Source organism: Aquarana catesbeiana, linkage group LG01, assembly GCF_042186555.1.
Source record: "Aquarana catesbeiana isolate 2022-GZ linkage group LG01, ASM4218655v1, whole genome shotgun sequence".
Taxonomy (NCBI): domain Eukaryota; kingdom Metazoa; phylum Chordata; class Amphibia; order Anura; family Ranidae; genus Aquarana; species Aquarana catesbeiana.
In genome coordinates, this window is record NC_133324.1 from 667,765,654 (window position 1) to 667,779,610 (window position 13,957).

Sequence of the window (13,957 nt, forward strand, 5' to 3'; positions counted from 1 at the left end):
TCCAATCACTTTCCAAAGATTGCCGCCTCAACCTCCGCAATATCTCTAAACTACCTTCCTTTCTAACCAATGAAACCACAAAGCTCCTGATTCACTCTCTGGTTATCTCTCGCCTCGACTACTGCAACTCCCTCCTCATTGGCCTACCTTTAAATAGACTATCCACCCTTCAGTCCATCATGAATGCTGCTGCTAGACTCATCCACCTTACAAACTGCTCAGTGTCTGCTACCCCTCTCTGCCAATGCCTCTATTGGCTGCCACTCGACCAACAAATTAAATTCAAAATACTAACAATAAGGTACAAAGCCATCCACAACTCTGCCCCCAGGTACAGAACTAGCCTAGTCTCAAAATACCAACCTAATCACCCTCTTCGTTCCTCCCAAGACCTCCTGCTCTAGCTCCCTCATCACCTCCTCCCATATCTGCCTCCAGGACTTCTCCCGAGCCTCGCCCATCCTCTGGAATTCCCTACCCCAATCTGTCAGACTGTCTCCAAATGTATCCACTTTTAGGCGATCCCTGAAAACTTTCCTCTTCAGAAAAGCCTATCCTGCCTTCATCTAACAACTGCACTATTTCCTCCCCCACAGCTATTACCCTTTTGTATAACTTGACTCCTAGATTGTAAGCTCTAACGAGCAGGGCCCTCTGATTCCTCCTGTATTAAATTGTATTGTAATTGTACTGTCTACCCTAATGTTGTAAAGCGCTGTGTAAACTGTTGGCGCTATATAAATCCTGTATAATAATAATAATAAATGTCTCTGGTAGGGAAGGGGTTAACACTAGGAGGCGATCAAGGGGTTAAATGTGTGTTCCTTCAGTGTGTTCTAATTGTATGGGGATAGGACTGACTGGGGGAGGAGACATATTGTTCTTCCTACTTAGTTGGAACAAACGATATGTCTCCTCTCCCCTGACAGAACAGGGATTTGTGTGTTTACACACACAAATCCCCGTGCTGGCTCTCGTGCACATGATCGCACCCGCCGGCCACGCGCACTGGGTCCCTGGCCATGCAGCGGCTTCTAAAGGGAAAGCTGTACCCGTACGGGGTTTTGCCCAGGAGAGCCATTGTGCCGCAGTATATCTGCGTGAGCCAGTCGGGAACCAGTAAACAGACTTTTGATATATAAAATGTGACAATGTGTAATGTAACACCTTTTTATCTAATGGTACTAATAAAAAATATTTTCTATGTTTATACATTTGGTTGCTGACAAAATCTCATAAGAGGTTTAAAACAATTTCTGATTTAACATATTGGGGATGGTGGCAACAAAATCAAATTAATTGCGGATATATCAATGGGAGCACAGCAACAAAACCCTGCAAGAAGTTTTTTTATTTCTCCATCTTATTTCCAAAGGTGCTTTTATTGCTGTCTGTGTCTGCATTGGGGAGTTTCTCCTTCCTTCTGTTCTTAAAGACACACATGGAAAACAGAAATCTCCTCAATGGGGCACATGGAGTAATAATAATTTTTATCAGAAAAAAAAAAATAATAGGTCGTGACTTTCCACAGGACATATTAACCCCCAAACAGGATGCCCGCTACTGGCCTACACAGTCATGTTTTTTAACAGTCAAGATACTGTCAGTACCTAAAATTGTTTAAAATATTCAGACACTGGTAGGAGGCAGACTAGATCAAAAAAAGATGGTTGCAGAGACTGGAAAGTCATAAAAATGAATAAGCATAGAACAAGAGTAAAAGCCTGTGAAAGAGAGGTATTGTTGTTCTACTGGTCTGCAATAAAAACAAGAAAATACTTTAATCGCCCACAACCACTGTCCATTAACACAAACACAGCAGACATACTTATGAATCAAACCTTTTTTTCTGTGTATTAGTGGCCCCTAGGACTTTTGCTACAAGTGTTTGTTCCCTTGCAAACTCACAATGTTATTTATAACAGAACTCTAAGGAAATCTCTCTGTACTTATCATTTCAAGTGGAACATCACTTAATTAAATAAGAACAGATTCACAGAAAAAAAGATATGTTCAGATGATTTTAACTTTCAAATGTTCTCTCTCTTTTCAACAAGAAAGCAAAAAAGCATTAGTAATTTATAAAAGGATGACAGGTAAAAGTAAAACAGCATGACTTCTCTTAATATTGCTGTGGAAACATTTTAAGAACATGAACTGAATCTGGAAAGAAATCAGCAGATTTTGTAAACATCTTGGGCAGACATACTGTCAAAAGTAAAAAATAATGTTAAACCCTTACAAGTGTACAACTTTCTTTAACCACTAGCCTGTGTACTAGCCTGTATATACCCCATGATTACCAGGCCATTTTTCAGTTATCAGTGCTATGATAGTTGACTCATCCTTGCAACATTAGACTCAAATGAATTTTATATATTTTTTTTAGATAGGGCTTTCTTTTGATAGTATTTAATAAAAATTTGATTTTTTTTTAGTATTTAAAGCCATAACTCCCAACATTTGAACTTCAGATGGAGTGATACTGGATGAGGGACAAGACCTGTGGCGCAAGTTGAGCGCTAAAGTGGGCATGGCCAAGCACTTAAGAGTGGGAGGGGCTTAAGGGATGTGGATAAGCAAAACTTATTCCCCGATCCCATCCCAGCTCCATCTATTTATTCCCCCGATCCCATCCCGGCTCCATCCATTCCACGATCCCATCCGGTCTCCATCCATTCCCCCGATTCCATCCTCCCAGTTCCATCCCAACTCCATCCATTTCCCTCGATCCCATTCCAGCTCCATCTATTTCCCAATCCCATCCCAGCTCCATCTATTTCCCCCAATCCCATCCTGGCTCCATCTATTCCTCTGATCCAATCCCGGCTCCATCCATTTCCCCAAACCTATTCCGGATCCATCCATTCCCCCAATCCTATCCTGCTCCATCCATTCCCCCGATCCTATCCCAGCTCCATCTATTACCCTGATCCCATCTGTCTCCATCCACCACCCTGATCCTATCCCGTCTCCATTCATTTCCCCGATCCCATCCTAGCTACATCTATTCCCCCAATCCCATCCCAGCTCCAACTATTCCCCTGATCCCATCCCATCCCAGCTCCATCCATTCCCCTGGTCCTATCCCAGCTCCATCCTTGCCCCTGATCCTATCCCAGCTCCATCCTTCCCCCTGATCCAATCCCAGCTCCATCCATTCCCCCAGTTCCATTCCGGCTCCATCCATTCCCCCAATCCTATCCCGGCTCCATCCATTCCCCCAATCCTATCCCAGCTCCATCTATCTCCCTGATCCCATCCCGTCTTCATCCACCACCCTGATCCCATCCCATCTCCATCCATTCCCCCGATCCCATCCCAGCTCCATCTATTCCCCCAATCCCATCCCAGCTCTATCTATTCCCCTGATCCCATCCCAGCTCCATCTATTCCCCTGATCCCATCCTGGCTCCATCCATTCCCCCTGATCCTATCCCAGCTCCATCCTTCCCCCTGATCCTATCCCAGCTCCATCCTTCCCCCTGCTCCTATCCAAGCTCCATTCTTCCCCCTGATCCTATCCCAGCTCCAACATTCCCCCCCCACCCTCTTCCCCATGCCTCCCTCCTCTGCAAGTTTAATTTACATATAAATCATAACAGACCTCAGATCAGCCGCATTGTGTCAGAGTGTTGTGCTGCTCCCCGCCTCCTCCTCTGTGTACAGGAAATCACAGGAGGAAGAGGAAGGATGGGTTCAGTGCACCCAACTCTGCACTGTGTGTGACTGTGTCAGAGGCAGCAGGGAGAGATTCCGGCTGCCATGCAAACTGTAGCTGGTGGCATTCAGGGGAACCAAGACACTCCACACATGCCATGGGCATTCCGGGACTCAGCCCTGATTCGCTGGGACCCCAGGACTTGGATCGATTTCCGGGACGGTCCTGGCGAATCAGGGACAGTTGGGAGGTATGATAAAGCAAAAAAGACCAAAAATCTTGGATTGCTTACAGTTACCTTTCATGTCTTTACCTTTTAAAAAGATCTCACAATAATTGGTAGTGGTCATTGGAAATGTAATTCCATCAACCCCCCTCCTCCTCAAAAACATACACACTTTTAAAAAAAATTATCCTACAAGCATTAGTTGTCAGTGGCACTTTAACCCCCCCAAATATTTACCCACAATCATTAGTGGTCAGTAGTGAGAAGCCCAACTTATCTGGGTTTGGTTGGGGGTGAGCTTGCTGACCATTGCTGACATACACAAGCTGAATCCAAGCCTGAGGCTGGGTTCACACTATAGCGAATTGAATGCTGGTTTCCCCCAATCCAATTTGCATAGCAGGACATAGAGGGCCCCCAGATACTAGATACAGCCCCCCCACACATGAATGAGTAAAAGGTACATAATACCCCTATTCATTCACACAAAAATGCAAATAGTAATTAAACACACACACTTCTTGTTCACAAGTCTTTTATAATAAAAATCCCAAAAGAAAATGTCCCTCATTGTATGGCCCATCGTCAATCCTGTTGTCCAGCGATGTAGATCCACATCAATAACACTGAACAGTGCCTGATGACCCACCAAAAAAAATAAAAAACTGATGACATGTTTGCACATCACTGGTGATCAGTGGCACTTAAATCCCCCCCCTTTTTAAAAAAAAAAAAATCCACAGCCATTGATGGTCAATAGCACTTTAATCCCCCCCACGTTGTCACATATGACGAAACGCGTCTGGTGGAGGATACATGCTGACGTCACTACACTGTCTCGCTAGCACAGGTTCTGTTTGTAGCCGGCCGGCTCTGCTGTTTTTATGTGCAAATTTAACTTTTTAAATGTAAGTGCAATACCTATTTTTATAATAAATACTGTTTGAGTCAATATTACGCTATGGTTGGATTTCTCTTCCTATGCACTACTGAGGTACTGAGCTTATTCTGAGTCGCACGGCGCCAGGAGTGTTTGGAGAACCCATGCAGCCATTTATTTAAAGCTTACCTGACGATCTTCATACAAGCAAAGGCCTTGGCTGGGCTAAAGCCATCTGCCTGGCTTTGCTTGCCAGCTGGTAAGCGAGTTTTTCTTAAGGTGGTGGGGCAATTTGTTGATCAAGCTCACTTTGGTGTCTGTTTTGGATTAGAACCGGACTAATATTCCATCACAATTTGTTTACCTACCATGTTTTGTGTATATCTCACATTAAGCTGCTGCTCATTGGACTTTATTATTACATTCTTGATTTATTTATTTAATTAATACCTTACTAAGCGCGTTTTTTTCCCCTTTATATTACCTTACCTCTTCTGTGGCAGTCACCTGCCAGCATTCTCCACTCCCGCTTCTCCTCCTCTCCCTTGGTCCCCTCAGGACCGAAAGGACTCAGGTAAGTTTTTTGGGGGAGGGGGGTGAAACAGGCATTGAAAGGTTTTTTACCTTAGAACTACTTTAAGAATCCTAAAGAGTGATTTGATATACTGAGATTTAATTTAAAAAAAATCTGATCCTTCAGTATGCCGTTCCCCCAATGCGCATGCACCGGTGACGTCACCAGCTGCTTCTAAAGTAAATATTTCCTAAACAGTGTATGTTTAGGAGATATTTACTGTACCTATAGGTAATAGGCTTACCTATAGGTAAAAATCAACAAAGGGAGTTTACTCCTACTTTGACAACCCCATTATACAAAAAAAAACAAAAACAAAGATGTGAAATTTTGTATTTAGTTCCCTTTGGAAACTTCTTATTTAAAAGAAAAAAAATTAAAAGTCAGCACCTACAAATACTGCAGCTGCTGACTTTTAATCGGACACTTACCTGTCCCAGGGTCCAGCGATGCAGGGGATCGAAGCTCCGCTCGTCTCCCACTCCGCTCTGCGGTGCTCAGCATTTTAACTGTGGGCGATCGGCTGTGGCTTCACAGCTGGGCACCCACTGCACCGCGCCCTGTCACTGGCCCCGCAATCATCTGGGACCGGTCATGTGTCCCAGATGATTGACAAGAGGGAGGGTGGAGAGGCGATCTCCCTTCCTGCGCCAAGGTAAGTGACGTCAGGAGCCCAGGCACCGAAGGAGGCAGACTACGAGGGACCCTCTAGCAACAGGCATTTAGAGGTGAAAAAAAAATGTTCTAAAAAAGTTTTTTTTAATTTTTTTTTAAGCACATTACTATTTTGTTTTTTTTTGGGGGTGGAACTCCACTTTAATTAACCAATAACCAATAGCTTTGACAAATTACTTTTTATAGCTGTTGTTTGGAGGACCTTAGGAGGTCTTTTGTCTCATTCCTGTTTAAAATGATGTTTCAGTTACTGCATTTTTTGGAATGTCTTCTATGGGCAGCTTCAGATCACACCACAGAATTTCAATGACTCTGAGGTCAAGACTTGGTCATTTCAAAACACACAACTTCCTTTTGTTTGCACCACACTGTTGATTGATTTAGTTGTCTGGGGTTTGTGTAATATTGGATGACCAAGCTTCTTTCACTTTAGATTACAGACAGTTAGCTATAGCATTTCTGGCACAATTTGTGAATTGACAGTGTGCCTTGCTGACAACACTGACATCACAGGGAACAAAAGCAGTTAAAACTATTACGTAGATGATATTTTCTCCAAAGCTATTTGATGTGCATTCAACAGAAAGTACAATGTTTGCCTCATCTGTCCACAAAACATTGGGCCAAATGTACTGTGAAACACTTTTAACTGCTTTTTAAGGGAGTACTAATTTACCACCTCATTGACACAATTTTTGTATAAAGGCGATGTGTGTGGCATATAAAAACAAACATACATACTCACTTTCATGGTGCAGTATTGGCCTGATTCTGCAGCTGTCCCCTGCCATGCTTTAACCATGAGAACTGAGCAAACACATGACTGCTGAGAGTGATGACTGTGAGTCACCGCTCTCTGCTCTGCCCTTCCAGCACTCACTGGAAAGTAGGGCTGGAGCGAGGACAGGTGCAGCTTTAGAGCTGGAGCCAGTTGTCAATCAGGCAGCTGGGTGGATCTCGACGATATGGTTGGGATCCTTCCAGAGCCTGGAATGGCTCTGTGATGTTTGCTGAGTCATAGAGTGTAGCCCACTGTCAGCTGTTACTGAGTCATTGGAGTGTAAAAGTAAGTGCACTCCTGTGACTTTGGCCATACTTCTTTTATTTTTTTCTGTATGACATACTGTACTTGTGAAAATTCCAGCTTAATAAAGTCCTCTTCTAAAGTCTCAAAATCTGTTTTAAATGAGCTATATTGCATTTCAACAAATTTCTGTGTCTTTTTATGTGTTTCAGGAATAGTCAAACTCATACCTAAATTAACTGGAACACCTGGCACTTTCATTTGAATGCCTTACTTAAATAACTTGCTATAGCACACAAACAAGCACATTACTGCACGCAAAGGTGTAAAGGAGCTACAAACCATATGTTCAAATGTTCATAGATATGATAATATAAAATATTATTTTTGTTGTATGTAAAGTAGCACCACCTTTATTATTATGACGTATATGAAAATTAGATTTCATTTTAAAAACTGTTAATGCAGATATCTTAAAAATTCACATTCAAATATACACAATATTACCAAAAGTATTGGGACACCTGCCTTTACTTTAATGGCATTCCAGTCATAGTCCGTAGGGTTCAATATTGAGTTGGCCCACCCTTTGCAGCTATAACAGTTTCAACTCTTCTGGGAAGGCTGTCCACAAGGTTTAGGAGTGTGTCTATGGGAATGTTTGACCATTCTTTCAGAAGCGCATTTGTGAGGTTAGGCACTGATGTGGATAAGAAGGCCTGGCTTTAGTCTCTGCTCTAATTCATCCCAAAGGTGTTCTATCGGGTTGAGGTCAGGACTGCAGGCCAGTCAAGTTCCTCCACCCAAAACTCGCACTTCCATGTTTTTATGGACCTTGTTTCTGCACTGGTGCGCAGTCATTTTGGAACAGGAAGGGGCCATCCCCAAACTGTTCCCACAAAGTTGGGAGCATGAAATTGTCCAAAATGACTGAGGCCTTAAGAGTTCCCTTCAATAGAACTAAAGGGGCCAAACCAAACCCCTGAAAAACAACTCCACACCATAATCCCCCCTCCACCCAATGATTTGGAACAGTGCACGAAGCAACGTCCATAAAGACATGGATGAGCCATATTGGGGTGGAGGAACTTGACTGGCCTGCATAGAGTCCTGACCTCAACCTGATAGAACACCTTTGGAATTAATTAGAGCAGAGACTGCAAGCCAGGCCTTCTCGTCCACATCAGTGCCTGACCTCATAAATGTGCTTCTGGAAGAATGGTCAAACATTTCCATAGACACACTCCTAAACCTTGTGGACAGCCTTCCCAGAAGAGTTAAAGCTGTTATAGCTGCAAAGGGTGGGCCAACTCAATATTGAACCCTATGGACTAAGACTGGGATGCCATTAAAGTTCATGTGCATGTAAAGGCAGGCATCTCAATACTTTTGGTAATATAGTGTAGTTTAGTAACCCTTTTTGATGGTTACAAAAATATCACAGCCACAGTATGAAAATAATTGGAATGCAGCATATAAAGGAGAGGGGGGATATCATTTTATTGAAAAGAATAATCTTTATAGTCAGTTAAGCAAGTGTGTACACCTACACATGACAATGTGAAATTGCAATGAATTTAGAAATCTGTTGGAATTTTGCAGAATATACTATAATAATGAATGCAGCTATAAAAATACAGTGTTGTGAAAAGCAATTTACCTTTATTCCAGGAAGTCCAGGTAGCCCAGGAAGCCCTGGTTCACCCTACAGAAAAATCATATTACAGAAAAATATGTTCTTGTGGTGAGAAAAGGCCAGACATAATGGAACAGTAACAACAGATTTTATACCCTCACAGAGACACAACTGTGACAATAAAGTGCTTTTAATGGTCACGGGCAGATGGTAAAAGACGGCTTGAGAAATAGAGCAGAGAACAGGGATGGCTATAATGAATAAGTTGCATGATTCTTAAAAAAATATTTCTATATAACAACAGAATAGAGCAAGCTCTTTCGTGAACAGTGTCTTTAACTAATAGCATTTTTAGGTAAACTTCCTACCTGGGCATGGTTTATATTGACGTATCTTTGATTACGCCTGCTTACAATGACATTATGCAATTAAAACAAGATACTACATTAAACATTTGATAAACTCCTATAATTAAAAAAAACCACAATGGCTACCGGCAACCAGGGAAGAATGAATAGTTCATGGTGCACATAGAAATAACCAATATTCCCCCCCAGTGCCAGATTACAACACAATCCTCAGTAAAGCTGGAAAGACAGCACTTCTAGTAAAAATAATGCAGATTTGATGCTTATTTATCTTCTGTTCAAAGACACTTTGCTCTATTTAGATTTTGCCAGATTATAGATTGTAGATGTATAAATGTATGGAGAAATAGTCAATGAAACATGAGAAAAATCATAGCTTGTTTAGGAACAAGTCACTTAAAGTGGTTGTACACCCTGTACAACCACTTTTATCTACAGGTAAGCCTATATTAAGGCTTACCTGTAGGTGCTTGAAATATACTGTGGAGGTTTAGGATATATTTACCGATTCTAATAGGGGTCATGCTGTGACTGGTGGCTCCTGCGCGCATGCGCGGGAGTGACGTCACGCGACTCCGGCCAGTCACAGAGCCGGAGTATGCGGCCCCGGAAGGAAGAGGGGCTAAGATAGACGCTGGTGGGGACAACGGAGACATCACGGGCTTCGGTTTCAAGTAAGTGACACATAATGGGCTAGTATGCGATGCATACTAGCCCATTATGCTTTACCTTTGCAGGGAAATAAAGAGGAAGTAAAACCCACCAGGGTTTACTTCCTCTTTATTTGTGCCTAAATATACACACACTAAAATGTGTACGAAAATGGCTGCATTTCTGGCTAATTCTATTACATCACACTAAAATTTGGAAACATTGGCATGGTTCTACAAAGAAAATTCTTCCTTTTCTCTGCAGCTCTGTCCATGATTGCAGCTCTGTGCTGTAAACATGGTTAAGAAGGACATTCATCTGCTGACATCATAACTGCAGGATTATTTTTTTCACCAATGGTGAGCAAAATCACAGCTTTCACCATAAATCTAAAATATAATTATACTGTCAAAATATCTTCTTTAATGCAAGGTCTGTTCTCTTTAGTAATACTATATCATGTATATTCATAATCTTTAATAAAAGATTTAATAAACATTCTTTTTTATTGAGATAATGAGGTGCAAACACAAAAAAACTTTTTAATGTCTATATTTTTGTTTTATAAACCTTTGCCATTTCAATCTCAAAACAAAAGCCTTAAATGCCACGCTTTTCTCTTTCTGTATCCTGAAGTACAAAATACTTTAATTATAGAAAATGATCTGAAGTGTGACTGCTGCTTTCAGAAAATGTAACAAACATAATTTTCACCTTCAAACTATTATAGAATAATTTGTGTACATAGGAAATATAACATTTGAAGAGATGGTAAGGTAAACTCTCTATCTTGAAACCTTCATTTAAAATCTCTACTGTAAACATGACAAAGCAACTCTAAAAATAAATTATATAAAAATGATGGAAGAGCTATCAATTTATTTGTAAATATGTCATTTATTTTTAGGAATGAATTGAATGGGAAGACATTTTCTATTCTACACCTAAAACTCATAGTGTGATAAATGTTAAAACTGAAATCCATGATTACATTTTCACCTACTTTGCATGGAAGAGCAAAGAAAATATTTGCACTTCATCACCTGCCTTTATCAAAAATGTTATTTTTGTATTTAATCTTGAGGCTTCACTATGCTAACTTATGTACAGTGTACACGTGGACAGCGGAAGCTGCTATGCATTATGGGAGTCAAGCTCTATAATGCCATTGCAGGAAGTAGCCTTACAAAGAAACAAAAATAACAATTCCTATACATGTACAGTAGATATGTAGGCATGTAGCTGTAGACTGATCTAGAATTTTTATTAGCATAGATCCTTAGTCTTCACCCCCTTTGTATAAGTTAGGAGGTCCCTTTTCCCATGCAGGGCAAATCATGTCCCCATCCCCAGTAGCACATACCTACTTTCTTTTGATCCCCTGCCACTGCATTCTGTTGCCAGGTGTGAGGAGAGACGATATGTAAGTCATATTTGGATTCAGTGACAGCACTGAACCGATTATTAAAAAGAGAAGTATGGGAATTGAAAAAATAAACATTTATACTTATCTAGGTGGATGCAGCATTGGTCCAATGCTACAGCCTTCCCCCTGCTGCCACTAAAACAGAGAACTGAGCAATCAAACACTGCTGATTGCTCAGTTCTCTGTCTTCAGTGAGCAGAGAGCCAACGAATTTCAGTCACTGGAGCATTGGGCTGTGCAGGGATGGGAGCTCGCTGAGAGTATGAGCCAGCTGCCAGTCCAGGCTTGATGGATCCCAGCATTAAAGTCGGGATCTCTTCTGAGCCTGGACCAGCTGAGTGATGTCAGCCGACAATGGGGTTTAGCCCGCTATCGCCTGAAAACAGGTCACAGGACTGCAGAATAAAGTGCACTTTGGCCCTACTTCGCCTTTAAGCACAAGTTTTATCACATATATGAATATATATAAACATGAATAACCTGCTCCCCCATACCTAGAAGTACCAAATATTTTCTTCAGTCGTGATGGATGAACGGAGCACTGCTTGAGGACCTGGCTTTAAAACAACCCTGTTGCTGTACCCTTGATTGTCAAAGCACAGCTTTGCATTAAGCATAAATGCTAACAGTTAACTCCAACTAAACCACTCCAGCAATATACTGGAAGCATGGTTTCCTTTTCTATAGCTAAAATAAGAGGCATTCCTTTCAATTTCAGGAGTGTTAGCATGTCTGAGATGCTCATCACTCTCAGTACCTGTGCTAGCAACTTTTGTATAGCTTACAAAAATGCATTTGTTGTGACATGAATGTATTACATATCCACTACTGTAGCAAACTGTAACTCAAGTAATATTTTCTACATTTCACTAAGGCCTTATAGGCTGAAACGCGTCAACTGACTTAATCTGCGATTGTACACTGTGGCTTTTCAATAAAATTAAGACATTTTAAGAGCAACAACCGGAGTGCGGATCATTTTTTCCACATTACTCTACTCAGCCAGCGACTGTGGATGGTACACCTGGGAGCTCTGCTATCTATGTGTTGTATGGGTAGTAGCACTGACTTTTCTGTTTATACTCATCACTCTCAGTACCTGTGCTAGCAACTTTTGTGTAGCTTACAAAAATGCATTTGTTGTCACATGAATGCATTACATATCCTCTACTGTAGTGAACTGTAACTCAAGTAATATTTTCTACATTTCACAAGAAAATGTAGTAGTTTATGAAGAATGTAGCTATGCTACTTAAACAGCTACAGTATATGCAGGCCATCCACATTAAGTAGACAAGCAAACTTCTGGAAAGATACCCCACTGGTCCATAACTAGTGCAGCAAATCTGATAAAGTCTGTGGATTTTTGGAAATAACATTTGTGAACCCCATAATATTCTGATCTTAGCAGCCAATTAGAGTAAGTTGTAGAGTAAGTAGAGTAAGTAAGAGTTGCCAGATCTTTGAGTTCCTCATAGGGATTTTACAAGGAAACCAACAATGCTCTTAATGACTTGGACCCTTCCAGTTGTAACATAAAGGGCTCCCTGCCTCTCATAGCAAAATCTGAACCCACTGTTCCTAGATGGAGTCATTGGGATTCATTCGTGAAAGGAGTAAATCATGTTCAAATTGAAAAGGAAATTTTTTCTTTGCAAAGAATATCCAATCTGCAAAAAAAAAACAGTCTTTTTTTCTTGAGCATGACTGGATGATGGAAGTTAGCAGAGCTTCACTTCATTCACTAAGTTAAGGGAAAAGTCCCCAGCAAAATGAAAACTCAGTTAACTGAGCAGTCTATTTACCTCTCCTGCCGACCCCTCCCCCCTTTTTTTCTGGGCCCATTCCCTCTTTAGCAGTATTGGACTGATTTTTTTTTGCTTTTCGACATGTGACAACACCACTGTTTTAACCTATTGATGCAGAACAGTAAGACCTCCATCACATTACCTTGTAAAATAGATACAATCTGTCAGACTCACGAGAGGCATAGACTGCATCCATACCATTACCGTCTTATTACTGAACTACTGATTCGACTCATTAACTACCTTGCATTACACCCATTGTTATGACTAAGCCCCCACTCTTGTGGGTTGTCTAGTTCACATGACTGCTTGCTCTCACTATCACCGGCCCATTCCCCTCCATACTGTCAATGAATTAACATGTGACTGGGAAAAGTGTTGGACTCTTGAACTTTTCTTCCTAAGTCATACCTATCCTATGTCACATAGTCTGGAAGCAATGTTCTTTTTGTATCCTATAGCATCTGTTTTATGGACTCAATACTATATTGTACCACACATGTCTACATATCTGTATTGATTTTCTTTTCTTTGTACTTTTTTGAAAATTCAATAAACATTATTGTACAAGAACAGTTTATTTGTCTTTAGTAAATCAACTCCATTGTATTTTATGGTTGCAACATATGCCAGAGGTAGAATCTGTAAAGTAAGCATTAAAACACACTCTCACAGAAATCAGATTTCTAGTTTTCCTGGAATTTCTCTTTCAGAAAGTAGATCCTAGTCTTTCATCTATATTATATTTAACAATAGGTACTGACACATGCAGTCTGAAATTAAAGTTAATTAGCTATGTATAAAAAAAAAAAACTGCAAGACTTATAACATGAGATTCCTTTGAAAAACTATAAATTAACCAAAAATGCTATTTTCCATAATGCCAAAAGTGTGTGCTTCAACCTTGAGAATAGCACCATTAATGTGACCTAGATACTAAATTACCGGAGTTGTATACATGACTGGGCTAAGTTGTACTGGCATGTGAGATAACTTGCAAGTATTCTCTCATATAATTACCTCCCGTA

General features: G+C 40.9%; 1 protein-coding gene across 1 annotated transcript in view; it reads right to left on the minus strand.

Annotated features, from left to right (window-relative positions):
- The window catches only part of COL25A1 (collagen type XXV alpha 1 chain), a 657,401-nt gene that overhangs the window by 107,440 nt on the left and 536,004 nt on the right, over positions 1-13,957 (minus strand). Inside the window, exon 18 of the mRNA XM_073602240.1 lies at positions 8,701-8,745. Coding sequence (XP_073458341.1) covers positions 8,701-8,745 — 45 coding nt within the window. The remainder of the gene's footprint in view (positions 1-8,700; positions 8,746-13,957) is intronic.